Below are 24945 nucleotides of genomic sequence, written 5' to 3' on the forward strand. Positions count from 1 at the left end.
CCACTGGGGCGTCCAGGCGGTAGCGCGCAGCCAACCAGTGGCTGCGGCGGTTTTTACGCGCAACTTTGGGTTTTTACGCGCACCGTAGTCGGCGCGTAAGAACGTTTTTACCGATTGGTGTGCGACACCAAAGTGTATCCATGTGCCTGTTCTCGTGTGCGCGACGTGCATTTTGGGTTGGAAAATGAATGACACGCTGGAAGATCGCCGTCTCCGCCTTCCGTGGACCTGGGTTGCGCTGCTGCTTCCTCTGCTCAAGCCACATCATATAGCTCCGGTCACTACCTATTTCACTGCAGCGGCGTGGGTTGAATCGCGCGCGAGTTTGTCCTTCGTCAATAGGCCGCTTTCTCTGCCTGCAGATTCGATCGGTTTAGACGGGATTTCGCCAAACCACTTGATCTTTGTATGCGGCCGCTGAAAATCCACCGTCGTTTTCGCGTGTTATCATCTCAAACTCAGACCCGACCGAGAGTGGACCCTTCGCCATTCCTCGACGCACCATGGAGGCGGCCGCCGGTTCCGCTGCGGACGCCGACGCCTCCTCCGTATTATCGCCCTCCGTATATGACACAGGCGCGTCCGCCTTCTCCGTGTCGCCGTCGCCGCTGCAGTCGCCCGTGCTGCGGCCGCCAGTGAACGTGTCCACCGCCTCCGAGCCGTCCGCGCTGCGCTCGGCGCTGCGCAAGCCCAACAGCCCGCAGAAGCCCAAGATGGCGCGTCGCGTGTCCATCGAGCAGAGCTCCAGGCGGCAGCTGAGCTCGTCGCAGCGGTCCGATGAAAACTCGGACTCGGGCGTGAGCCTGCGCTTCCGGCGCTCGCCGCCCAACAGCAAGACGTCCACGCGCAGCTCCTTCGCGCTGCGCGAGACCAAGCTGTCGCGTGCGTCGTCCGTCGTGGGTGCGAGCCTGCGCGAGAGCTTCTTCGGCGCCATCGGGCGCGGCACCGCCGTGAACGACCCGCTCGAGCTGTCGCCCAACCAGGAGTTCGACCTGGCCGTCATCGACGAGAGCGGCGGCCTGGACGAGAACATCGGCCAGATCCTCAGGCCGCACGTGGACTTCAGCAACTGGTCCAGAGAGGGCTACGCGGTGCTGGCCCTGGGCCTCGCGCTGCTGCTGCTGACCGTCGTGCTGGCCGAGATGGTCAACAGACTCAACGGCTACAACATCGACCCGGGCCTCGTGTTCGGCTCGCTGCTCACGCTCATCCTGTGCGTCTGCGTCTTCGTGACGTTCCACGGCGTGCAGAGCTATCAGAGACACCCGAACCCGCTCATCTACTACAAGTGCGTGATCGACATCATGCTGGCGCTGCGGTTCCTGCTGGACCCGCTGCTGCTGGAGATGGGCGTCTACCGCCAGGGCGACGAGGCCTCCTGCGCCTACCTCTCGGGCGTCACGCAGTTCTTGTACTTGTCCAGCGACTGCTGGTACTTCGCGCAGATTCTGGATCTCTACTGGTCGCTGACCAACCCCTTCATGAGCGTCAAGGCCAACCGCAGGTTCTACAAGATGATGGTGTACTCGGCTGGAGCATTTACTGGAATCATCGCGGCCTTTGTGCCGGGTATCCACGGTCTCGCGGACGGAAATTATTGCTGGACCAAGCGCAAGACGACGAAGGACCCCGTGGATAGAGACTTTTTCCACCTCAACCGCGGAAGCTGGCTGCTGTTCTACATGTGGATGATCCTATTCTACCTGTCGGGTATTGCCGTGCTGGTCTTCGGCGTCAAGCGGCTTCGATCTGGACTGCGTGATACCCTGCAAAGCCGCCGTGAGATGCTGCGCAACGGCGCGCTGTCGATCACGAGCTACACCATCTACTGGACCATCGTGTTCATCTGGTACGCTCTGTCCTTTCAGACGCGCACGACATACGACAAAAATGGCAACATGCCGCCAAGCCACATCTTCCGTGCGTTCACGTTCACACTTTCGGCCCGTGGTGCCATTGACTACTTCGTCTGGTTCATGATCAACAGCCCTACGTTGATTCGTGAAAATTGGCTCAAGTTTTCGTCCGACTCGGCAGACAAGCAATTCAGTGCGCAGCTCAATACGGCTCTCCAAGAAGAACTCATCTACTTCACTATCGAGGGCATGACTCGGGCGGTGCAGATTGCTGAAGATGACCTCATTCGTATTCGGAATCGATCTCCCACGCAGGAACTCGTATTGGGTGCTAGTGACGACGAAGAAATCCGGCGTTCGACTGAGGATCCCAGTGAGGCTGCAACGAGAGCAACAGGCCCACTTGGAATGGGGAGCAGTGGGAACTTGCTGCAAAGCGTGCAAAAGAGTCGAATGCTCAACAGTATCCAGGAGGTTATTAGCTCGGGGCTCCACCGCACTAGCAGTGTAGATCGACGTGCGAGGAAAAAAACAGCAAGGAGCCTGACTTCAGCTTCGACATCCCTCCGGATCAGCGCTCAATGCACCAGCCGCCGAAGACAGATCGCCGCGACAACAATCCCTCATCTGCATCGACGGCGGCTATGTCGGGTGAACCACAATCCCCAACTTCTGTGTCGGGCACTACGACAGCGCCCATTCGGTTTACGCCATACAAGCCGCAGGCCTTTGCGGAGCTGCGTCAAGCATTCGGGATCAAGGCGTCCGATTTCATGAAATCCTTCCAGACAAGCACGAAGCCCAACATCAGCGAAGGTGCAAGTGGTGCGTTCATGTTCTTCAGCGGCGACAAGAAGTACATTGTCAAGTCGATGGCTGAAGAGGAAGCACGCTTCCTGTGCGAGATCGCAGAACAGTACGCCGAGTATCTTACCCTGAACCCATGCTCGCTCATCACCAAGTTTTACGGCTGCTTCAAGATTACCATGTATGACAAGCGCTTTTACTTCATCGTCATGGAAAACTTGTTTGACGTCATGGAAGAGGGTGTCCAGATCCACCACCGGTTTGATATCAAGGGCTCGTGGGTGAATCGTAGCTACAAGCGCCCGCGCCATGGCGCAAAGGTCAAATGTCGCCATTGCTCCATGATGTTCAAGTACGGCGCCAAGAAAAGTCAGCTACAATGCCCCAATGTTGTGGGCCTACATGAGCCCAATGTTGTGCTGAAGGATAACGATCTGCGCACGCGGATGCGAGTTGGTGCCGATGAAGGTATCGAGTTGTATGAGCAACTACGCGATGATTCCATTTTCCTCTGCGAGCTCGGCATCATGGACTACAGTCTGCTGCTCGGAGTCATGGATATCGAATTTGTCGTGGACCAACCTTCGTTTGATAACAGCACCGTCGTGAGTGAACGCACGGCTGCCAACACAGCTACGAACTCGACATCCAACTCCGGAACCAACAGTCTGAGTAACGACAGCTTCTTATCGGTATCATCGTCGAATTGGTCAGCGTCCACGGGGTCATCTGCGGACAAGCACGTACACCGCCACGAAGAAGACTCGATGGCTGGCGCCCCGAAAAAGCTGGGCATGAGCGTAGCGCCGAGCGTGCACTCGCTGTTCCCGGAGCCCGAAGACCCTCTGAATCAATCGCGGTACCCTTCAACTGGCGGAGAACCGCGTCCGAAGCGTTCTATGCGGAAAAGCAAGCGCGTGTTTGGCCCTGGCTACTACTACGTCGGCATCATCGATATTCTCCAGACGTGGACGCTGCAGAAGAAGCTCGAGCGGTTCTTGAAGGTGAATCTCCAGCAGAAGGACGGTGACGGTCTCTCCGCGATTGATCCAGTGCGATACCAGCGGCGATTCGAGACCAAGCTGCGTGAAATCATTGCGCTCCCGAAGCAGTACAACCACCGTCAGCGCCGCAACCGTCCGGCAAAGAATGCAGGCACCATGTTCGAGTCCGTACAGCGCCTGAGCCCCGTTCTGCAAGCCGCCGCTGCGTTCGAGAACGCTGTTGCCGCAAAGGAGGCTCGTCGCGAGCAGGCCCGTGTCCGCGGCGACTCGACCGACACGGACTCGTCGGGAATGTCGTCAAGCGCAGCGGACGACGGTGACCTGGAGCAGGCCGGCCGGAACCCGCAGCCGATTCTGCTGCCGTTCAACCAGCGGCTGATCACGACCAACTCGACGCGCAGCCAACTCAGCCTGACGGACTTGGCGGTGTGAGTCGGCAATGCCAAGTCGGCATCATCGGAGCGGTGGTGCCAGCGGATCCGCTGAAAAAAGTTGAAGTTGAAGCTGCAGTTCCAACAGGGCAATAGGAAATAGATAGATAGGTAGGAAGGCGTGCCGCAGTGTACTAATGGAGACTGTCGTCTCTGGCTTGTATAATAGCACCGATAGTGAAGAGCGAGGTCCTCGGCTGTCACGGCCAGCTAAGCCGCGCGCTGACTGCACCTGAATCGTTGTTCTATATGCACTTTTGGGCCTTTTCGGTGTACCACTGCGCGCCACGCTTCGTGCATTTCTCCATCGCGTAGGTTTTATTTTTTCAGATGACCGCATCCAGCGCGGGTTTTCGCTGCAGCTGACGCCAACGCCGACGCCGATCCCAAGTCTATCACGGACGGGGCCACTCGCCGCGGTTGACTCAAGCGAGGAAGAAGCGTTTGCCAGCACCATGCTCCTCTCCATGATTTGACCACCAGGATGATTGGCAGCATCTGGCCAGCTGGCGGGATTCCGGGTAACGGCCGAAAGCACTTGCGCTCAGTATACCAGAGGAAAGGCTGGCTCGACAGCCGGCCATCCTCTCTGCGTCGCGGCGACGACCACCTGCTCCGACCTGGCTCGCCATTTACTGCCCGACGTGCCCTGCCACTAGTGACCAGACTTCCGGCGAACAGGCTGGCGGCGCAGCAGCAGAGGATGCAGGCCGCGACGCACCAGCAGCAGCAGCAGGCGGCGGACGACGCGCTGGACTGGTTCGGCCAGGTGCAGCGCAGAGTGCGCAGTGCCAGTCTGCCCTCCGCCGACGACACGCAGCAGCGGCCGCGCGGCAAGAGCGCCGCCGACGCCGTCGTCGCAGCAGCAGACAGCGCCGCCGCTTCGTCGCCTCCGCGGCGCCGAGGCTTCTCGCTCGCTCGCCACCAGTCCGTGCCCGCCATGTCCGTGGGCAAAGGCGGCGCGCGCCGCCGCCGCAAGGTGACGTTCAAGAACATGTACGCGCCCGACGTGGTGCCGCCGCCCAAGGTCGAGAGCTACGACGAGCTCGTGTTCAACGTGGCCGGGCTGTTCCACACCATGTCGTTCCTGCACGACCCCGAGGACTGGGGCGAGGACCCGACGTCGGGCAGCATGTCGTCCGAGGACGAGTACTACGACCCGGAGCCGCCGCTCGAGCGCTCCGTGCCGCTCATGATCGCCGAGTTCCTCTACCGCTCCGCCGTGTTCCTGGGCTACCCGCAGGGCGACACGCCGTGGCTGCCCGGCTTCCGCGAGGACAAGAAGTTCTCGGGCAACGACGTCAAGCGCTGGCGCCGCCTCGCGCACTTCGACTGGGAGGCCGAGGAGCGCGAGTTCCTCAAGTGCCACCGCCGCCCGCCGGGCGTCGCCCCGCAGCTCACGCTCGGACGCACCGAGTCGGTCGAGTCCAACGGCCACACGTCCGTCATGAACACGCTTGGCGCCAGCTTCCGCATGCGCCGGCTGGACAGCAACGTCAGCGAGGACTCGGCCGAGTCCACGTCCAGCATGCGCAGCCAGGAGAGCCACGTCTCGGGCAAGGCCAAGTTCCGCTCGGCCGTGTCCGGTTGGATCCGCAAACACCGCCGCCACCCCAGCAAGGAGAACAACGCCGTGGAGGCGCAGGAGCCCGAGCCCGAGAGCGCCGACGACAGGAAGAACCGCCACGACAAGCACAAGCACAAGCCCGTGTCGTGGCTCAACCCGCCGCCCATCTCGTCGTCGCGAGACCTGGAACTGCTGGTCGACATTATCAACTCGTGCGTCTACTGCGGCCAGTTCCAGTTCCGGAAGCACGACATCGCGCGGCTCTGCAATGTCAGGATTTAGAAAGGCGATCGTTCGTTCGACGCCGAGTTCCCCGTTTTATTGCGCTCGCTTCTGCCGGAGGAAGGCTCACGCACAGCGCAGCAACCAGATTTCTTAGTGTGTTAACAGTCCGATACAGTGTTTTGTCCCTATTGCATCGACGTGTCGGCTTTGCCATTTTGGTTTACGAGTCCGAATTGCAGCAAGCGTTTCTTCTTCTTCTGAACGCAACAACGAGGACAAGACGTTGGAATGCTAGGTACATGTAGCTGCTCGTCAAGAATGACCAGCGTCCAGTTGGCCAGAACATCATTGTTGACCGTCGTGGTTGGGTTTCATAGTTTCGTTCCTTCACATTATTGACCTTAACCGAATAAAAAATCTGTCCAGAGTCGCTCGCAACTTAGATCCAACCGTCCTCCTCCACGATAAACTCGAGGCGCACCAGGTCGTTCACCTCGTCGGGCGTGAACAGCACCTCGCCGAAGTTCACACAGCAGTTAACCACGTCGCACAGCTTCTCCAGCTTGACGTTCGAGGGCACATCCAGCTCGTCCTCGTCTCCCTCCTCCTCAGGCTCCTCCTCGACCACGCTCTCACTCAAAGACCGGTGGAACGACGCGCTTTTCAGTCTCCGGGGAGCCCTTGAGTACTGGCTGTCACTATCACTATCAGTGCCCTCCGTCACGGAAGAACTGGTGCGCGACGACGGCGCCTCGACGTCCTTGCCCTTCACGCCCAGGGCGGCAGCGGCCTGGGCCGTCGTCACTTCCTCGAGAACCCAGTCGTGCAGCGCCAACCGGCGCCACATGCGGATCTCCTCGTTCGAGATGTTCACCACGTTGCCGTGCTTGGTCCGCGTGCCGTGAAGGAACGCCATGGAGCGTTCGAGGAACTCCTGCACCTTCGTGGTCGTAGGCCGCTGGTCGTGGGCCGCAAACTTGCACACGCGCACCAGCACGTCGTCGTAGCTCTCCAGCGCAGTGTAAGCGCCCGCAGCACCGTCGTTGGCATCGAAGGCAACAACAATGGGCTTCATGCTGAACCGTGTGCGCTTGGCAACACCGGGCGACAACACCTCCTCAGCAGGGACGGGGCTGGGCTCCTTGCGGCCCGAGATAGAGCGGCGGAGCAGCTCCGCGGCCTTGGCCTTCTCGGCCGCCACGGCGAACTTGCGCGCCTCCGAGCTGCGCGAGAAGCTCGTGCGGTCCTTCTGCAGGTCGAGGTCGATGTTGCCGCGTCCGCCGATCAGGCGGGCCTGAATGGGCAGTTTGCGCCAAATCTTCGAGATGAGGTGCTCGGGCGCCTGCTCCATAAAGTCCATGCTCTGCGAGCGCCGGTCGAGGCCGCGCGTGGGGCGCTTCGTGTCCTCGTAGTCGTCGTCGCTGTCCGAGTCCCAGGTGGACGCGTGCGGCTTGACCACGGCCTGCTCGTTCTTCGAGTAGGCTGCGCGCAGGGCGCGCTCGCGCTCCTCGGCCTCGGCCTTCTCCCGCTTCCTCTCCTTGCGGGCGGAGGACGAGAAGGAGAGCGACATGCCGCGCTCCTTCTTGGCCCTCTTGCCCTTTTCAGCCGTGTACACGCCCGAGCTCGACAGGTTCTGTCCCTGGAAGCTGCCCCGGCCAGGGCCGCTGGCCGTCATGGCGGAGATGGAGCTGGAGCTCGACTGGTACGAGCTGGGCGCCGTCTTGACCGCGCCGTAGCCGGTGAGGCTCTGGCTGGCCGACCGTACCTTGGTCTTGTGGCCGTGCCTCGAGTTGGAGGCGGGGGCCGCCAGCGTCGCGCCCGGCTGCAGCTGCAGCGCCACGTTGCCGTGCACGCCGCTGTTGCGCAGCGCGCGGTTGCCCATGCAGGGCGGGCGGTCTCCGCCGGCGCTGACGCTGCGCGCGCCGAGCTTGGGCGGCTCGAAGGCCGACGTGGAGAAGCCCGACTGCGAGTTGCGGCTGCTGCGGCTGTTGCTGGGCTCCTTGCCGGCCGCTTTAGTGCCGCCCTTGCCGCCGCCGAAGAGGCTGCCGCGGCTGGGCGCCGTGTGGAAGGCGTTGTTGAGCGTCTGCGTGAGCGACGGGCGGTTCTCGTCGCCCGGCGCCTTCTTGGCCTTGGGCGTGGCGGCCTGCGCGCCGTAGGGCAGCGACATGACCACGGCCGGCTCGGACGACGCGCGGTGCTTCTCGCGCCAGCCCGAGAGCGAGAAGCTCGAGTGGCGGCCCTCCTTCTTCTTGGACGGCTTCTCGCGCGCCGCCGCCTGCGCCTCAGCCGACAGCTCCGCGTCCAGGCCGGCCGCGCTCATGCGCCCCGTGAAGGAGAAGCTGCCGCTGCGGCGCGAGCCCGGGAAGATCTTCTTGATGCCCGAGTAGATGTCCTTGGCCTGCTGCGACATCGCGTCCTTCCTTCCAGTCTCGGTCTACCGGTATTTATGATACTGCTCGGTGGAATGAACACCCACCCACGCACTGAGAGGTGAGGGAGAGCCCGGGACGAAGGCGCGGTGGGATACAAAAGCCGAGAGCAAAAGCGGGCGCTTTGCCGGTCGAGCTCCTGTGAGTGGGTCTTTTTGCGAGCCTGCTTTCGGCCCGCCGTCGCCTTGCCTGCCTCTTGAGATGTGGGTGAGGTTCCCCCGCGTGGGCAATTCGCCGCGAACGCAGAAAGAAGGGGAGCAACTCAGTCGTTGACAAGCGCGGTGTCGGCGCAAAAGGCGGTGCGGCCGCGGGAAGACGCGTGGTCGCAAAACACGGTGCGACGAGCCGATACAACGCCTGTGCCGAGGCGGAAAATCAGACGGGAGAGGCCCACCGCGTTTTGGCACGAGGGTAGGGGCGGGGATGGGCCCAGCTGGCGGTGGCTGGTCGGGCTTTTTACTGTGACGGAGGCGGCACTTGGCTGCGCGCGCACGGAGCCCGGTCGGGCTGATTGGCGGAGCGCCCTCGGGCTCCGCTGGCCGCGACATCTGGCTCCGAGTCAGGGGAGCACCTCGGGATGCGGATCGAGCTTTTGGTGGCAAAAGCGCTCGGAGCGAGGGCTGCGCGCGTAGCGACAATAATTTGGTGTCGTTTCGCGAGCAGCAGCGCGTAACGGCCGCGACGATTGACTCGGCGGGGAACGTTCTCACGAGGATGGGTTCGCGCTGTACCGCTGCCCCTCGACTGGACGCCGCACTGCGGCAGAGCGCAGACAGAGTGCGGACTTTCCCGAAGGGGTCAGCTCGAAAGCGACACGTTATTCTCCTATGCGAAGCCCGCAGTTCTGACTCTCGAGCTTGAAGCGTTGCACGCTGTGACTGGTTTCGGTGCCTTTTGCTCGTCGTTGATCGCCGGCGCTCGGCTGTCGCAGTCGCAGTGGCGCCGCCGCGCGCTCCGATATTGCCAACATCTGAGTGTCATATTGGTCGTTGTGGACGGCCAAAGCACTTGACAGCGTAGTGTTGCACACGCGGCCATGTGATGGATCCAGCCGCGCCGTATAATGCGGCGAGCTCTTTTCCGGTGGCGACGGCCGCGGTGGCGGTGCGGTGCCAATGGCACCACATCGCAGCACTGCCACCGCACCAGTATACATGTAGCTCAGAAGAGCCGAGGACTCTTGCTACCGCTGCGCCGCGACGAACGCATGGCGGGCTCTGCGACACATTTGTACGGACGTCCTGCTGGAGGATGCCGGACTGCTACGCATTATAATACAGCAGTGCAGCGCTTGTGGCCCAGGTCGCGCTTGATACAGAGCTGGTTTTGCTTCGCTAGCAGTATCTGTACCTGTGCCTAACTAAACTTTACTAAAGTTTGGCTTTAGGCCCTAAAGCTGAGTACTGTAGCCATCTCGAAGGTACAACATCCAAAATACTATACACTTCGGTCACCCACGTGAAGCGCTCGCTGACAGCAGCAGCGGCGCTCGAAAGTTGCGAGAAAACCATCGAGGAAGCCCAGAATTTAGGCTATGCTGTTTAGGAGGAAGTCCAGTGGCACCGAGAGCGTTCTCACGTTCATCTGGGACTCAGGACGAAAGCAGGCAGGTCAAATTGACAGGTTTGTTCTTTGACAGTCAATTGAAACCCGATAGCGCACCGCATACACAATGTGCTCCCTAAAGAAAATGGCCTTGAAATGGCGAAATTCGTCCTCGTCATTACCGACGAAGATCATTCGGATGTCTTGACAACTAGACGCGATGCGCTGGCTCAGCCGAGCGATCGTTTTGCCGTGCAGCAAATAGTTGTCAGTCATGTCGCGGGCAGCGGTGAGGTGTTGACTCAACACCTCTCTGGCCTACTCGCTTCTCAACAGTTGAGCAGCGAGTAGGCTCGAGTCATGGCGGAGTTTAGCGGCACGAATTGAAGGCAACGCGCCGAGCAAGCTCTGTAGAATTTCCTACCTGCCCAGTGGGTCGTAATGCGACGGACCAAGCTGCAGGACCTGCAGTGCAGGTACGCTAGTGATGATCCCATGTTCTTCTTGGGGCAATTTATGGGCGTCTACAATACTCTTGTTGGGAGATCGACGAGAAGACTCGACCCTGTAGTGCGTTTGTCTTTCAATGAGATCCCAAAGCATAGTCGACTCTTAGGTATATCAATTTGGAAAGTTACTGTGGATCAAGCCAAGGTGAAGTGAACTACTACGTAGTACGGGTCATGGAACGCCACCACGCTTTTCGGTTATCCGCGGGGACTATTATATCCTCCCAAATCCACTTTGCTGGCGGAAATGCCAGCTTCGTACTACATGTAGTAACATACTTACTACAAAACAAGTCGGGGCTACAACTGTGATTGACAGGTAAAATTGTCATCGTGGTAAGCTCAAATGTAGCCATTTAGCCCTGCATATGCAACACCCATGTCGACGAGTCATGTCCAAGTTAACCTGCAACAACCTGTTTCCCCGATCAAAAGCTCCTCCTCGACGTCCCTGCAACGCCCACATACGCACATGAACAAACCACCGCGAGCTGACGCTGCCGACACATTGGAGAAAGAATGCCTCGTATATTATGGCGTAGGAAGTCGCTCGCGTCCCCCGGTCCAGCCCGACAGCACCCTGTATTGCTATGATCGAGAAGAACCCCTGACTCCTCCCTGCAAAAGCGCTGAAAAGAGGCCGGCAAAGAGAGGACGCCGCGCGCTTCCTGTCCTGAATAGAGCATCAGCTACCACCGGAGCGGCGCGCAGGCTGCGAGAGCTTACGAGCGCTTGGGGGCGAAGCGACGCGGGGGCGGGGCACGGCTCTTACGGGCCTCCACCGAACGACCGCGCACGATACGCTGGTGGATGGCGGCTTCCACGCAGTAGTAGTTCTTGATGTAGATCTTGGGCAGAGCGTACGACTCGTACACCGAAGCCTCCTTCAGGTCACGGATGGCCGACTGGTCCACGATGTTGCTGCGGGGGGCACGGACAATAGGAGCGACGTCAGCGGGGCACTGCTATTGGGGGGTACGCGCACACTTATTGCGTATTATACGCTTTAGGTGTGTGTGCGTAAAGCGTTATTTTGGCCTTCGCGGAGAGCTGCTAGCTGCTGAGCTGTGGCGGGACGTACCGCACAACGAAGCGCTTGATGGCCTTGTCCTTGGGGATGAGCTTGGCCGTGGACACGCAGTGCACGCGCTTCACGTGGCCGCGGCCCTTCTTGTTACGTCCGTGGTTGCGGCGCTTCACAGTCATGTTTCCTCCGTTCTTTTCTCCAAATTGACTGCTCACTTGCGCAGGGTGGGCGGGATTGAGCCGCCCGAGACGAAGCGCTGGCCGCCACCAACTTGCTCCGACAGCTGATTGGGCCGCGCGAACCCCTTTTCGGCGAATCAGGGAGAGAGACCGGAGGACCGTCACTGGCTGATCAGAGTCACTGAAGCGGGGGAGCTCCTGGGCAAAATGACAGAGTACGTCTCACTGTGGACAAAGTTGAGGGGTATCTGCTTGCCTGCATACCAGCCTGGGCTGCATGCAATGGGGACACAACGAACGCAACGATGGAAGGTCTAAAGGCTGGTGGTATGTCAGCGTCTGCACTGCAAACCCATCAATACATGTTATTTCTTTTTTTCTCTGAGGCTGGCAAGTGTAGTCGTCCGCTCTGTGACGTAGTGCGTCGGCCGCAGCTGCCGGGCAGCGTCCTCTTCACCAGGTGCGCGCGCACTGGCGCACCACGGTCCCAATGGCTGCCGACGCCCGGCCGAATCCGCGTGCAGATGGACATGTTTACTTCAGGTGCTTCATGATCTGCGGCACGGACTGCAGGCAACAACAAGCAATAGCAACAGCAACATCCCAGCCGTCAGTTCGCTGCTCTCCACCTCCTCCACAGCAACAATAGCGACCGCCACGTACGCATTTGTCGATGCAGTGCAGGAAGTCGAAGTACTGGCCGTCGCAGGAGCCCACGCCCTTGGCCTGGACGCGGTCCAGGCAGGCGCGGTAGGCGCTGAAGGACTGCTCGCACTTGGGCTCGCAGGCCTTGCGGATCGCGGGCATCACGTCGACAGGCTCCTCGTCAGACTGCGGGCGCAACGCGCACGAGGGTTAGTCTACACGCAGCTAGTCTCGGCCAGCCAGCGGCAGGTGGCGCACCATTTTCGGCGGCGTGGGGGTCTCTCTAGTGCAAAAGCGACGTGATCCGAGGAAATGAGCGGTTCTGGAGCGCCGCAGGTTTCTGTCGAGGCGCTTCCTGCTACTTCACGTGGGGTGCACCACCCAAACGGCGCCGATTCGGGCCAATCGCAGAAATATCCTCTGCTGATTGGTAGAAAAGGGGTCGTATCGCTACTTCACAGTTGGACCACCCGAACGTGCGGCGGGGGCCTCCTGGCCTCAAAAGCTCTCGCGTCGCTCCTGTCCTTGCCTGTGGCCATGCTCTCTCGCAGTGTGCGCGCTCTCCGCGCCGGCGCCGCGCAGCTCGGCGCGCGCCCGGCCGCCGCCTCGACCGCGGCGAGCTTCCACTCCTCGCGCGCCGCCGGAAGCAGCTTCGTGCAGGTACCAGAGGCCGAGACGCGGCCGTCCGTCGTCGGATTCGCTGGCTAATTCTTCTGCTCCATTGTTTGCCCGTCGCTCTGCACGCGCAGCACCGCGACACGGAGGACAACAACGCGGACACGCCCTTCGACTTCACGCCGGAGAACTACGAGCGCGTGCACGCCATCCTGGACCGCTACCCGGAGAACTACAAGACGTCGGCCATCATCCCGCTGCTGGACCTGGCGCAGCGCCAGCACGGCGGCTGGCTGCCGCTGGCCGCCATGAACAAGGTGGCGCGCATCGTGGACGCTAAGCCCATCCAGGTGTACGAGGTGGCCACGTTCTACACCATGTTCAACCGCGAGAAGGTGGGCAAGTACTTCATCCAGCTCTGCGGCACCACGCCCTGCATGATCTGCGGCTCCGAGGAGATCAAGAAGACCATCGAGGACCACCTCGGCATCAAGGAAGGAGGTGCGTGTCGTGCCCGTGTTGCAATTACAGTTGCAATTCGAACGTTGCCAGCGGCTAATTTTTTGTTATTGCTTTGGTGCTTTGGCGGCGGTGCAGAGACGACGGAGGACGGCCAGTTCACGCTGCGCGAGGTGGAGTGCCTCGGTGCGTGCTCCAATGCCCCCATGGTGCAGATTAACGACGATTTCTACGTGAGTCATCTTGCCTCTGCTGCTGCAGTTGCTGATACTATTGAGTGAGGTTGGGATTTTAGCTCGGAGTAACTGTACTGACGTCGTTGTTGTTGTTTTTTCATCAGGAAAACCTGACCCCCGAGACCACTCGCGAGCTGCTGGACGCCTGCAAAAAGGATGCGCCGCCTCCGATGAACAAGTGGGGCAGCTTGCCCATGAACGGCCAGCTGTCGTGCGAGGGCCCGCAGGGCAAGACCACGCTCCTGTGGGAGAAGACGCCTGGACCGGGCTTCCGGATGCGCCCGGACGACGAGCTCAAGCCCAAGGTGAACCCCAAGGACATCAAGGACGCCATGCTGTACTAGGCACGTAGCGGCGTGGCTCTGGGATAATTAACAGGGCAGGGCGGGGGTGTTGCCCTTCGACGTAGCACTCACGACCGACAGGTGGACGCATCCATGTATTTTGGCGGATCTTGCTGGCTCTGCAACGAACGAAGGACCTTCAACGCTCGCACAATACCACACAAAAAGAATAAACTGTGAATGCTCAAAAGACTCGTAAAAACGTAGTTTCGCTCGATGGTACGCATGACCAAGATCTAAGTTTCGAAGCTCCAACGTTGGCTTGTGCTCATCCAGTAGGAATACTAGCGTCCGGGGCGGCGCGCTGCATTGACAACTAGCACACGAATAACTGCAATTTAAAAGCGAGTTTACTCAAGCATCTTCTCGCAATTCCTTGTTGAAACTACACAGCCTCAAAAATACGTCTTGATCTTGGCGGCGATGTCATCGACGCGTGCGTTCTGCGTAAAGAAGTCGAGGAACTCACCGTCGGGGCCGACAAGGTACATCACAATCGAGTGGTCCACCAAGTAGTCGTCGTCGTCATCCTCGTTCTCGTCCGCCTTGGAGAAGTACACACGGTAGGCCTTGGTGATGTCGGCCACCTGGTCGCGCGTGCCCGTGAGCATCTTGAACTTGGGGTGGAAGTCGGCCTTGTAGGCCTGCATCTGCTCCACCGTGTCGCGCCTCGGGTCCACGGTCACGAACAGCGGCACGACCTCGGGGCACTTATCCGCCTCCAGCTTGTCCAGCACGTCGCCGATGCGCACCAGCTCGTTAGGGCAGATGTCGGGGCAGTGCGTGAAGCCGAAGTACAGCAGCGAGTACTTGCCGCGGAACGACGCGTCCGTCACGGCGCGTCGGGTATCGCAGTCCACGAGCGTCCACGGCCCGCCCAGCAGCGGCTTGCCCACCGACGTCACCTTTGACGTGGCTGTCAGCAACAGCAGCAGCAGCAACAACAATAACGTCAATTAAACTGCCGTACATTCAGTACTTGACCCCTAGAGCTAGCAGAGCAGCAGACGCACACTGGGTCTGCAGGCGGTCCTTCTCCGAGTAGTAATAGTACACGACGCCGCTGCCCACGGCGCCAGCGAGTGCGAGGCCGCTCCAAGTCACGGGCTACCAAGAATGGCTCTGTGTCAATGATCTGTAGACGAAAAAGGGCAACTATCCCTGCTGAGGGAGCGTCTAAAGGCTGCCACGCACCCCGAAGTTGTTGGCGCGCGTGCCCGGCACGGGGGCGTCCGAGAACATGCGGCGCGCGGTCTGCACGCCCGCTGCGGGGCCGCGCCGCAGCGCCCTCATCGCCAACATCGCTCGGCTCGCCATCGCCTTCTGCTTCGTATTGAGAGTGCGAGACACGCAGCGATCGTGAGGCCGAAGAGCTACGAGCCGCTCATTGGTCGAAAATCTTCGATTAGAGGTGCGCGATTAGAAGAGCACTTCAACTTAACCAAGCAATATACACAATAATGTACTTTGCGGAGGACTTACTTAAAGCAAGTCCTCATGATTGGAGACTATGGAGGACTCGGCAACCCACGAGGATGATAACGTTGGTTCACCATTCAACACCGTGTGCCACCATGGCAAGGCTACAAATGCGAGACTACCTCTTCTACTTACTGTACAGCGAAATCCTGTCAAATCACTTCAGTTGAAGGATCTTCTCCCCCTTCGTCAATTCAGAGAGGGGTGGGTTGAGCATGCACGACATCGCGTCCGACGACTACTACCGAGTCCTGGGCGTGGCGCGCACCGCCACGTCGGTGGAGATCGAGGCGGCGTACGTGCTGGGGCAGGTGGATCTGGCAACAAGAGGCTAACGCTCGTGTCCGCAGCTATCGCGAACTCGCCATCACGTACCACCCGGGCAATAGTATGGGGAGCAAACTCTCCGCCGAAGCCGACTTCAACATTGTGGGCGAGGCCTACAGCGTGTTGTCGAACGCCGACACGCGCGAGATCTGTACGACGTTCACTGCCAGTTTCTGGGATCTGCCAAGTTGCTAGGAATTGCTGACTGAGTGGTGCAGATGACAGGGACGGCAGGGACGGACTGGGGGCCGGTGCGCAGCCGATGACCAAGGAGCGCGCCATGGAAATCTTTGACGAGTTCTTCCGCTTTGGCGAGGCGATGGACCCGGATGCCCCCGACCTCTTCAAAGGTCTAAAGCGCGCTGCAGGTGGCGCAGTGTACGCGCCCGCCAAGGGGTTACTCTACGGTGGCAAGTCCATCATGGGCGGTGTGATCATGGGGTCGGCCGCCATCGTGGCAGGAACTGGTGCCATGGTCGTTAACATAGGCTTGGGCATTATTGAGATGGGCGAGGCTGGCATCAATGCTGCTCGTCAGCGTGAACACAACGAGCAGGCGAGCTACGGCGAGACGGAGACTCCTGTAACTACGGCGGAGAACGAGTCTGTCAACCACAAACCCACGCCTAGCTTTTTGGGAGGACTGAAGAAGGCCACCGTTGACGCTGTTGCGGCCCCCGTCGCAGTACGTTTGGCTACCGATGGGTTTGATTGGAATGGGGGGTTAGTTAACCATCAACGTGCGCTTCTCTGCAGGCACTTGTGACGAGCGGCAGCGTAGTGCTGGCAAGTGGAGCGGCGGCTAGTGGATACGTAGCTGGAGGCTTTGTTGGTGCTGCGTCGAACGTGGCAAGTGGCGTTCATGAAGTGAAGGCAGCGAGCAAGAAGGAGGTGAAACGTCGCACTTCCAGCGCTGACAGAACCCTTGACTCCTCGAGATCGCCGAATTCAGCTGAACCCTCGGTAATGGCAATCCCGGTGGCAGACACAGTAGGTATCGATTCCCCAGGGCATCCAACCCGTACCGAGTTTGATAATCAGCGCGAACCTCCGCTACGGCCAGCGCAGCTAACACCAAGAAATCCTACCCAAGCTGAATTGCTTCAGGAGCAGCGCAGTCTGGAGCGAGCTTTACAACTTTCTCTTGAAGAAGCTCGGAGCCACTCCAGAACGCATTCAGCACGGCCTGCTTCGCCTCCAGCCGACATGGAATTGTCCGGCCATTCGGAAGTGGCTGTGGAGTCTGATGGAGAGGCGATTGTGCAACTTCTTCGTGATGATGAGTCGATTGCCCATGGTTCAGTATCTTCGTCTTCTCCATTGGGGTCCACAGCGAGAAGCACTGCTGGGCAAGGTTCTGTGGCTCAAAGCAATGACGAGTGCGTGATTTGCTTGGATGCAGCCCAGGAAGCGGTCTGCGTTCCATGCGGCCACAATGCTCTCTGCATGAACTGTGCACAAGAACTTCTTGATACCAGTCGACTCTGCCCTGTGTGTCGGCAGCAAGTCAGGGAGGTTATTCGACTTTATCGTGTGTGAGGTTGTGGTGGAAACATCACCCGAAGTTCTTGCTTCTGCTCACAAAAGTCGTTGGCTGGAAGTGATCTAGCACTGCTTAAGTTGTACACACGAGAAAATATTTGTATTCCGGAGCGCGAAAGAAGAGGACTTGAAGCGGCAAGTGTACCGCCACCAAAGCACGTCAAGCCTTCACATTCCCGGTTAATAGTGTGCTGCCCGTCGTTCCGAGAGGTGCGTCGCGGTCAAACGCATGTAGGTTCAACCCGGTATAAGTTTATGAGACAGGAAAGTAAGAGAGGTCTTTCACGCTGCAATAAAGCTCCCAATGGCTCGCTATGACGATCGTGACCGGAACCGGCGGTGTTCCCGCTCTCGCTCGCGGCCCCGGCCCCGTTCTCGCTCTCCTCGCCGCCGTCGCCACGCGCCATCTACTCCGTCTTCATCTGCCCGCCACCGCCGTGAATCCCCGTCGAGATCCGACGCCCCCAGCGCCTGGGAGGCTACTGCGTCGCCAGAGGCCGCAGCCCTCCCGGCGTTGGCACACCGCGAGGAGCTTCTAGCCGCGATGGAGAAAAACCCAGTGGTAGTGTGCGTGGGTGAAACGGGGTCCGGCAAAACCACCCAGATCCCGCAGTATTTACACGCCTCGGGGGTTTACACCAGTGCTAACCGCGGTTACGATAGTGCTAACGGAGGGAAAGGCGACGATAGTGCTAACCGCGCCACAACGGAGGCAACACGGGCGCAATGTGTTGCCATCACCCAGCCGAGACGAGTTGCTACCGTCTCCGTGGCGCAGCGCGTAGCGGAGGAGATGGGCACGCGCGTGGGCGGCGACGGCCTCGTGGGCTACTCGATCCGCTTTGAGTCTCGCTGCAGCGACAAGACGAAGCTCAAGTTCCTCACCGACGGGGTTTTGGTGCGCGAGTGTCTAAACGACCCGCTGCTTACGCAATACAGCGTCGTGATGCTGGACGAGGCCCACGAGCGCAGCATCCACACGGATTTACTCTTTGGCTTGTTGCAACAAGTGCTAAAGCGCCGCCCGGATTTTCGGGTGTTGATCACGTCGGCAACTTTGGACGCCGACAGATTTGCGGATTTTTTCGGTGAACGGATAAAAGAAGATAAAGGCAACGACAAGAAGAAGAGGAGGAAGATAAAGGATAAGGTCAGGCCGTGTCCGGTGGTGAAAATCCCCGGACGCGTCTTCCCCGTGGATATTTTCCACTCCAAGCAGCGGCAGATCATGGGACACAGAGGCCCGTTGTCCACTTATGTCCGCGCGGCGGTCGAGACGACCATGCAGGTGCACAACAGCGAGGAACCAGGGCACATTCTGGTGTTTCTGACCGGCCAGCGGGAGATTGAAGACGCATGTGCGCAGATCCGAGCGCTGCATCGAGAGCAGCAGGAAAAGCGGAGGGACGAGATGGAGCTGCGTGTTTTGCCGCTGTATGGGGCGCTGCAAGGTCGACGACAGCGCGAAATCTTTGATGCAGTGCCGATGGTTCGGGTGCGCAAGGTGATCGTCGCCACGAACATCGCAGAGACTTCACTAACTATCGACGGCGTTCGATATGTGGTGGACTGTGGGTTTACGAAGCAGAAAGTGTACAACCCCGTGCAGCAAGTGGAGTCGCTCGTGGTTGTGCCGATATCAAAGGTATCGGCGCAGCAGCGTGCTGGTCGAGCTGGTCGTACAGCGCCTGGGAAGTGCTATCGTCTGTACAATAAGGCGTCTTACGAGGAAATGGACCAGGAAACAGTGCCTGAAATTCAGCGCACCAACCTGGCCAACACCGTGCTGTATCTTAAATTGCTCGGCATTCAGGACGTGGTTGGATTTCCGTACTTGGACCCACCTGACGAGGACTCGCTTCTGGATGCACTGAAGCAGTTGTACGTACTGGGTTCACTAGATGCAACTGGCGAAGCTACACCGCTTGGCAAGTTGATGGCTGCCTTCCCACTAGAGCCAAAACTTTCGCGCGCTCTTGTGGAGTCGCTGCTGCTGGATTGTAGTCGTGAAATGACACAAGTGGTTGCAATGCTTTCTGTGGAAAACGTTTTCGTCGAGACTCATTCTAGAGGTAATAAACGGCGGCGTCGTGACGAAAGCGATGATGAAAATGATACGGCGTCTGACTGGGAGCAACGAATGCTCCAATTGAAAAAAGACGGACTTTTGCATGACGATGGAGACCAGCTCACGTATCGGTTGATACTGGAAGCTTTTGAATCTGCTTCGCGTAAAGCACAAGGCCACCGCCGAGATCTCGAGCGTTGGTGCGAAGACCGTCATCTTCGGTTGCGAGCTTTAACGATGGCTGGATCTATCGTGAAGCAGCTTCGGGACATCATAGACTCGCTGTCTCGCTGCGATCTCGATGCTGTCAAGGAGGCCATGCCCGACAGAGATAGCCGACGGGATGCCTCGCTCGACGACCGACTTTGCCAAGCACTTTGCGCCGGTTTCTTCATGAACGCAGCGCGTAGATGCACTCTCGAGACGGTGTATCGGCTGATGTACCACAATGAGGATGGCAAAAAAGCAGCCCAGCTCGTGCAATTCCACCCGCTGTCAGCAATGTGTTACTCGTCGCCGCCTGAGTTTTGCGTATACCAGGAGCTTGTCGTCACTAGCAAGCCGTTTATGCGTGGTGCGTTGGCTGTCGAGCGTCGCTGGCTTGACCAGTACAGCAAAGGCAAGCTGAACGTCTCTGTGGGCCAGCTCTACGCTCTCTGTGGACGCAAGCCACCGGCCGAGGAAGAGAACCAAGAGCAAGAAACAAAGCTGTCTACCGTGGACCCTGCTGAAGGTGCAGCGAGTACGTCTACAGCAACCTCGAACCCCGCTCCAGTGACTGCTGATGCTGTCGCGGCAGCTCGTGCTCGCTTCCTGGCGCGCAAGAAGCGCTCATAGATGGACAAATTCAGTGTGGTGAAACTTGAGGTAAAAGCTAATGGCATGCTGTAAAGTTTGTGAAATGGCAGTGGACCTAAAGGGCTTAGCTCCTTAGTTTGCAGAAAGGATACGCTACTCGACATTGGAGAGTGCTCGTACAGGAGCTCGTCGCGGTGTTGATTCGTGCGAGTTTACTTCTCGCCGCTCGTCACAAAGTCATCCTCGAACTTGTCACCGTCGTCATCTCCATTGACTTCTTCGTCAGTATCGTCCGTGTCGCTGCATGGAGGCTCGTGGATGTCCTTGATGATATCCGTTGACTTGTCAAACTTTTGTGGTAAACCAAACTGCAAAAAGCAGCTCAGGCTCAGGAAGGTCTTGTACATCTTCACCTCGGCTGTCAGGTCTTGGATTTGGTCGCGCAACCGCTTCGTGGCCACTTCGACCTCGCAATTGAAGTCGTCGAATTCTTGCTGTGCGAAGATAATCTGTTCTTCAGCACGCTCAAGTTTGTTGTCCAAGTCTTCTTGTGTCGCTTCCAGCCTGCGTACGCACGTTTGGAGATCATCGTTGTCCTGCTCCAGACGCTGCAGTCGTTGGCGTAGCTGTGCAACTTCAGTGCTGCGAATAGATGGCTGCATCTGCACGGGTGCAACACGTCGGAGTTCATTTTCCAGACGGCGCTCCAGGTTCCTGTTCACATTCTCCAGCTCGTTGTTTCGGCGATTCAGACGCGAGATCTCACTCTCCAGTTCTTGTTCTACCTCGCGGCTGCATTCCTCCAGCTCCGAGAATTGAGCCCGAGCTGCTCGGAGCTCCTCATCCTTGCGACGGAGTTCTTCATCCTTTCGACGTAACTCTGCGCGAAGCTGCTCCACCGTGTCGGCCAAGTTTTCGTCGGCACACGTAGTCGCCATCGCAGTCGGTGCGTCTTTTGTCTCTCTCGCTTGATGATCACCCGACGCACTTTCCCCGGAGCCAACATCTACCGCGCCAGTGGTGGTCGCCGTCCGCGCCCTCTTCATCTTCACCCCGAGACTGCCAACCGGGGGCTGGTGCTTTCCAGCCCAACTTCCCCACTGAACTCTGCCGCCAGCTCGGTGTCGCTGACGTCCGACGACCAGCCCCTTGACGTGTGTAAGCCCTGAGTCCAGTCGATCTCCCTGAACCTGCACACTTGCACAACGCCACAAACAGCAGCAGCAACAACAACAAAACGTGGCCAAAACCACCCGCAGACACGAAGCTCGCCAACGCCGGTCGCTGCATCGATCAACACGCATCTTGTCTTGAATTCCTAAGTAGAGAGAGAGAAGAAGAAGAAGAAAAATAAAAAAGCTGCCTGCCTGGCGGGCCGCTCTATTGGATGGCGCAGTAGGACTGCATGTCCGAGGCCTTCTTGACCTCGTCCAGGCCCTGCTGCGTCTGCTGCATGCTCTCGTGCACGTGCGTCTCGATGTCGTCGATGGCGCCCTGCTGGTCCTGCACGATGGCCGCCAGGTCGCGGAAGATCTCGTTGACCTGCGCCACGCTCTGGTGGATCTTGTTGATGTCCTGCTCGCGCTCCTCGATGAGCGCCTCGTTGTGCGCGATCTCGTTCTCGAGCTCGGCGAACTCGAAGACCTGGCCCTGGTGCTCGGCCACGATGCGGCCGTCCTGCTGCTCCTTGAGCGCCTGCTGCTGCGCCTGCTCGCGCGCCGACACGCGCAGCACGGCGGCCTCCAGCTGCGTCGAGATGGCCTCGAAGTCCTTGCACAGCTTGCGCTTGATGAGCGAGTTGGCGGCGTCCGCCGGCACGCGCGCCAGCGCCTTGGCGATCTCCTCCTGCAGCAGGCAGGCGAAGCGGACGCGGTCGTGCAGGTCCTCGTCCACGGCGCCCGCGGCGGTGGACGCGCGCTTGACGGCCAGCACCTGGCGCTGGAACTGCTCCAGCTTGAGCGTGGCGCCCTCCACGGCCTGGCGCGCGTGCGCGGAGGGCAGCGACAGCGCCGCGCTGCTGCCGAGGGAGGCGGAGGGCGGCGCCGCGCCCGACGCGAAGTCCGCGAAGCTCATGGGGTGCGCTGGGGCGAGGTAGAGCGCGGTAGAGCGGACGAGTAGAGTGGGTTGGGCGTTGGAAGCGACGCTTCTCGGTCGGGTGTTCCTGTCTGATTTGGTCATCGGATTCGGGAGGGACGCAGGCCCCACAGGGAGGACACTCTGGAGGACCATTGGGGACGTTAGTTGAAGGTTTTATGTGTTTATTCGGACGGGTGACCAGGATCGGTGAGCGTTAGGCTGGTGATGGAGCGCGCCATGGACTGCACGACGACGTCGCGAAGCCGGAGCGACAGCATTGGAGCCTGGGCCTTCATGGCCGCAAACCTCTCGCGACTCATCTCGTACACCGAGCACGGTTCCATCGCAGTGGCGGCCGTGTGTCGAAGCTGCTGGCTGATGAAGGCCACCTCCCCAAACATGGAGCTCGGGCCGACCGTCTTCAGCTGCGCCAGAGGTTTGTCGGGGTCGGTAGTGCTGTCGGCGTTCTTGAAAATCGCGACTCGACCGCGAGCGAGGAAGTAGAACGAGTCCGAGTGCTGCGCCACCCGGTAGAATTCGTAGCCGGCAGGAATCTCAACCTTCCGGAAGTACTGGTCGACGCCGTCGAGCGCTGGCCGTGGGTCCTCGGACTCGCCCATGAAGCGATGCAGCAGCAGACTGACCGATTCGATGTGTCCATGCGAGCCAGCCATGTCATTTGCCACGATCCGCGTCGATAAGTGAGTTTCGCAGAACTTGATCGCAGACTCCACCGTATCGTAGAAGTTCTCCTCGCTCGCGACCTCGTTCTTCAACAGCAGTCTGCGGACGGTGGGGAGCACGTCTGCGAAGACGACGGTGATGCCTTGGTTCCTGCAGTACTTCTTGAGGATCAAGAAGGCGCCTCGTGCCGCCGTAGCGTCCACTCCGGAAACGCGGCTGAGGTCCATGACGACGAACTCGGTCGGTGAAGCATGCGCGTTCGAAGCTGGCGTGCCGTCCAGACACTCGACGGAGATGTTGTGCGGTGACGAACACGTCGGGAGGAGGCTCTGCGAGTCAGCAATGGCAGCAGCAATATTGGTGCTCTTGCGGACGTAGACTCCCTTTTGGACACCCTCGAGGATCTGAACCACGGAGCCGAAGAAGAGATACCCTCGGAACTCGAAGTGAGCGATGGCGCCGCGCTTCCTGGTCAGCACCATGTTGTCCGTGAGAGCCTGCAGTTCGGACGAACAAGAGTCCACGCTGGGATTCACGACGGGGACCTGCACGTAGCTCAACATGAAGTTAAAGACGGCAACGCCCACTCCGATGAGCATGCCCACGTCCAGCGACACGAGGTTGATGGCGAGGAAGGAGAGCCACACCACGGCCCACTCGCGCAGGCACATCTTGCGGTACGCGAGTACCAGCCACTCGAGCATGAGGTCGAGCGCCACGAAGAAGAGCGTGGCGGCCAGGAAGAATCTCGGCACGTAGCTCATGACGGACACCGGGACGGCTACGATCGCGAGCTCGGCCAGGATAACGCAGACGCCGACGATGCGCGAGTTGGTCTTGGAGCGGCACGTGAAGATGGTCTGGCCGAAGATGTAGGAGCCCGTGTAGCCGCCGAGCAGTCCGCTCACAACGTTGGACCAGCCGACGGTCTTGAGCTCGTGGTTGATGTTGAGTTTGCTGCCCATGTCGATCTCGATGGCGACGACGTCGAGGCTGGAGGAGATGGCGACGATGAAGACCATGCCGAGCCACGTGACGCCCTGCCTGGGGATCTGGTCCCAGTGCACGAGTCCGAAGTCGAAGAGCTCGAGTAGCTCCGTGACGGACGCGGTCTTCTCCACGGGGTCGACCCACCCGTTGTCACGCGCTTCGTCGAGCGAGATGCTGCCGAACGCCAGCACGAGGAAGAAGAAGACGGGCATGACCATGATGGCCGTGGAAAGCGCGAACGGGTTCTTGAAGTTCTGTGAGACCAGGAGCAGTGTCGCGCCGCCCAGGAACCCCGGCACGCACAGCAGGACGTTGTGGGCGTCGTCAAGCATGTGCATCATGGAGGAAAAGTCGTTGACGACGAGGCCCGTGCTGAGCGCGAGACCCGCGTAGAGGCAAAAGACGCCGATGAAGGCGAGGTAGCCCCCGATGACGGGCATCGGCAGGTACGAAGCCAGCGCCGCGAGTTTGAAGCGTCCCATGGCGACAAGGCAGACGCCCAGCGAGGCCGTGGCGAGGCCGATTGTGACGATGGTGGTGGCGACCTTGGCTTCGGGCGGCACGTCGTCTCCGAGCGCGTTGCAGATGGAGGTGGCCATGGCGCTGAGGAAGATGAGGCCGGCGTCCTGCACCTGTCCGATGGCGAAGGGCAGCGAGCTGAGCAGGGTGAACATGAGCTGATGGACGGCGCTGGAAAAGATGACGAGCTTGGAGAGCGCGGGCATGAAGGGCCCGAAGGTCGGGTGGCTGAAGATGATGACGGCGTATCCGTACATGGTGGGGATGGCTCGGATGGAGTTCACCAGGCCGTACAGTAACGAGTTTAACGTTTTGGCGAGGTTCTGAGTATTACAGGCTTTGGCATCTAGCTTGTTGGTAGATTCCCGGCTTGGAGTCGACAGGAAAGGCTGGAAAAGAGGCCCGACACTGGTATTCCGATCGCTGAAAGTGATTGAAACCATGGGGCACTCGGAAGCTAAATTTTCGTGAAAAAGTTTAGCGAATGATCTCAAGAAGACTGCAAAACGCAAAATGTAATACTGGCTGACCCGTCCTGCAAGGGCTTAAACGTGCAGTGCAGGAACTATAATACTGTGATGCAA

General features: G+C 59.5%; 11 protein-coding genes across 11 annotated transcripts; 4 read left to right on the top strand and 7 right to left on the bottom strand.

Moving 5' to 3' along the window:
- Positions 1-503: 503 nt before the first annotated feature.
- Positions 504-4099, top strand: IUM83_18452 (phosphatidylinositol-4-phosphate 5 kinase-like protein; the record flags this gene model as incomplete). The annotated part of the gene is made up of 2 exons (XM_067943454.1): positions 504-2229; positions 2550-4099. 2 exons carry the CDS (start codon positions 504-506, stop codon positions 4097-4099), a joined length of 3276 nt encoding a protein of 1091 aa, XP_067795631.1.
- A 702-nt stretch (positions 4100-4801) lies between these two features.
- Positions 4802-5947, top strand: IUM83_18453 (uncharacterized protein; the record flags this gene model as incomplete). Its single annotated transcript, XM_067943455.1, has 1 exon — positions 4802-5947. One exon carries the CDS (start codon positions 4802-4804, stop codon positions 5945-5947), a length of 1146 nt encoding a protein of 381 aa, XP_067795607.1.
- Positions 5948-6329: 382 nt separating this feature from the next.
- Positions 6330-8300, bottom strand: IUM83_18454 (Sterol 3-beta-glucosyltransferase; the record flags this gene model as incomplete). The annotated part of the gene is made up of 1 exon (XM_067943456.1): positions 6330-8300. One exon carries the CDS (start codon positions 8298-8300, stop codon positions 6330-6332), a length of 1971 nt encoding a protein of 656 aa, XP_067795635.1.
- A 2795-nt stretch (positions 8301-11095) lies between these two features.
- IUM83_18455 (40S ribosomal protein S26) lies at positions 11096-11579 on the bottom strand (the record flags this gene model as incomplete). The annotated part of the gene is made up of 2 exons (XM_067943457.1): positions 11096-11294; positions 11455-11579. 2 exons carry the CDS (start codon positions 11577-11579, stop codon positions 11096-11098), a joined length of 324 nt encoding a protein of 107 aa, XP_067795645.1.
- A 534-nt stretch (positions 11580-12113) lies between these two features.
- On the bottom strand, positions 12114-12485 carry IUM83_18456 (Cytochrome b-c1 complex subunit 6; the record flags this gene model as incomplete). Its single annotated transcript, XM_067943458.1, has 3 exons — positions 12114-12146; positions 12243-12410; positions 12483-12485. The coding sequence occupies 3 exons, from the start codon at positions 12483-12485 to the stop codon at positions 12114-12116; spliced, it is 204 nt and encodes a 67-aa protein (XP_067795608.1).
- A 276-nt stretch (positions 12486-12761) lies between these two features.
- Positions 12762-13878, top strand: IUM83_18457 (NADH dehydrogenase flavoprotein 2, mitochondrial precursor; the record flags this gene model as incomplete). The annotated part of the gene is made up of 4 exons (XM_067943459.1): positions 12762-12884; positions 12974-13340; positions 13437-13531; positions 13639-13878. The coding sequence occupies 4 exons, from the start codon at positions 12762-12764 to the stop codon at positions 13876-13878; spliced, it is 825 nt and encodes a 274-aa protein (XP_067795609.1).
- A 395-nt stretch (positions 13879-14273) lies between these two features.
- Positions 14274-15195, bottom strand: IUM83_18458 (SCO1 family protein; the record flags this gene model as incomplete). Its single annotated transcript, XM_067943460.1, has 3 exons — positions 14274-14794; positions 14892-14985; positions 15073-15195. 3 exons carry the CDS (start codon positions 15193-15195, stop codon positions 14274-14276), a joined length of 738 nt encoding a protein of 245 aa, XP_067795636.1.
- A 377-nt stretch (positions 15196-15572) lies between these two features.
- On the top strand, positions 15573-20131 carry IUM83_18459 (Pre-mRNA-splicing factor ATP-dependent RNA helicase; the record flags this gene model as incomplete). The annotated part of the gene is made up of 5 exons (XM_067943461.1): positions 15573-15652; positions 15708-15835; positions 15903-16369; positions 16441-16575; positions 17972-20131. The coding sequence occupies 5 exons, from the start codon at positions 15573-15575 to the stop codon at positions 20129-20131; spliced, it is 2970 nt and encodes a 989-aa protein (XP_067795610.1).
- A 173-nt stretch (positions 20132-20304) lies between these two features.
- IUM83_18460 (kinesin-like protein) lies at positions 20305-21030 on the bottom strand (the record flags this gene model as incomplete). The annotated part of the gene is made up of 1 exon (XM_067943462.1): positions 20305-21030. One exon carries the CDS (start codon positions 21028-21030, stop codon positions 20305-20307), a length of 726 nt encoding a protein of 241 aa, XP_067795657.1.
- A 442-nt stretch (positions 21031-21472) lies between these two features.
- Positions 21473-22165, bottom strand: IUM83_18461 (Sulfate Permease (SulP) Family; the record flags this gene model as incomplete). The annotated part of the gene is made up of 1 exon (XM_067943463.1): positions 21473-22165. One exon carries the CDS (start codon positions 22163-22165, stop codon positions 21473-21475), a length of 693 nt encoding a protein of 230 aa, XP_067795656.1.
- A 185-nt stretch (positions 22166-22350) lies between these two features.
- On the bottom strand, positions 22351-24618 carry IUM83_18462 (putative vacuolar membrane protein; the record flags this gene model as incomplete). Its single annotated transcript, XM_067943464.1, has 1 exon — positions 22351-24618. One exon carries the CDS (start codon positions 24616-24618, stop codon positions 22351-22353), a length of 2268 nt encoding a protein of 755 aa, XP_067795659.1.
- Between the last annotated feature and the right edge of the window lie 327 nt (positions 24619-24945).

This window comes from Phytophthora cinnamomi (assembly GCF_018691715.1).
Source record: "Phytophthora cinnamomi strain GKB4 chromosome Unknown Contig20, whole genome shotgun sequence".
Taxonomy (NCBI): domain Eukaryota; phylum Oomycota; class Peronosporomycetes; order Peronosporales; family Peronosporaceae; genus Phytophthora; species Phytophthora cinnamomi.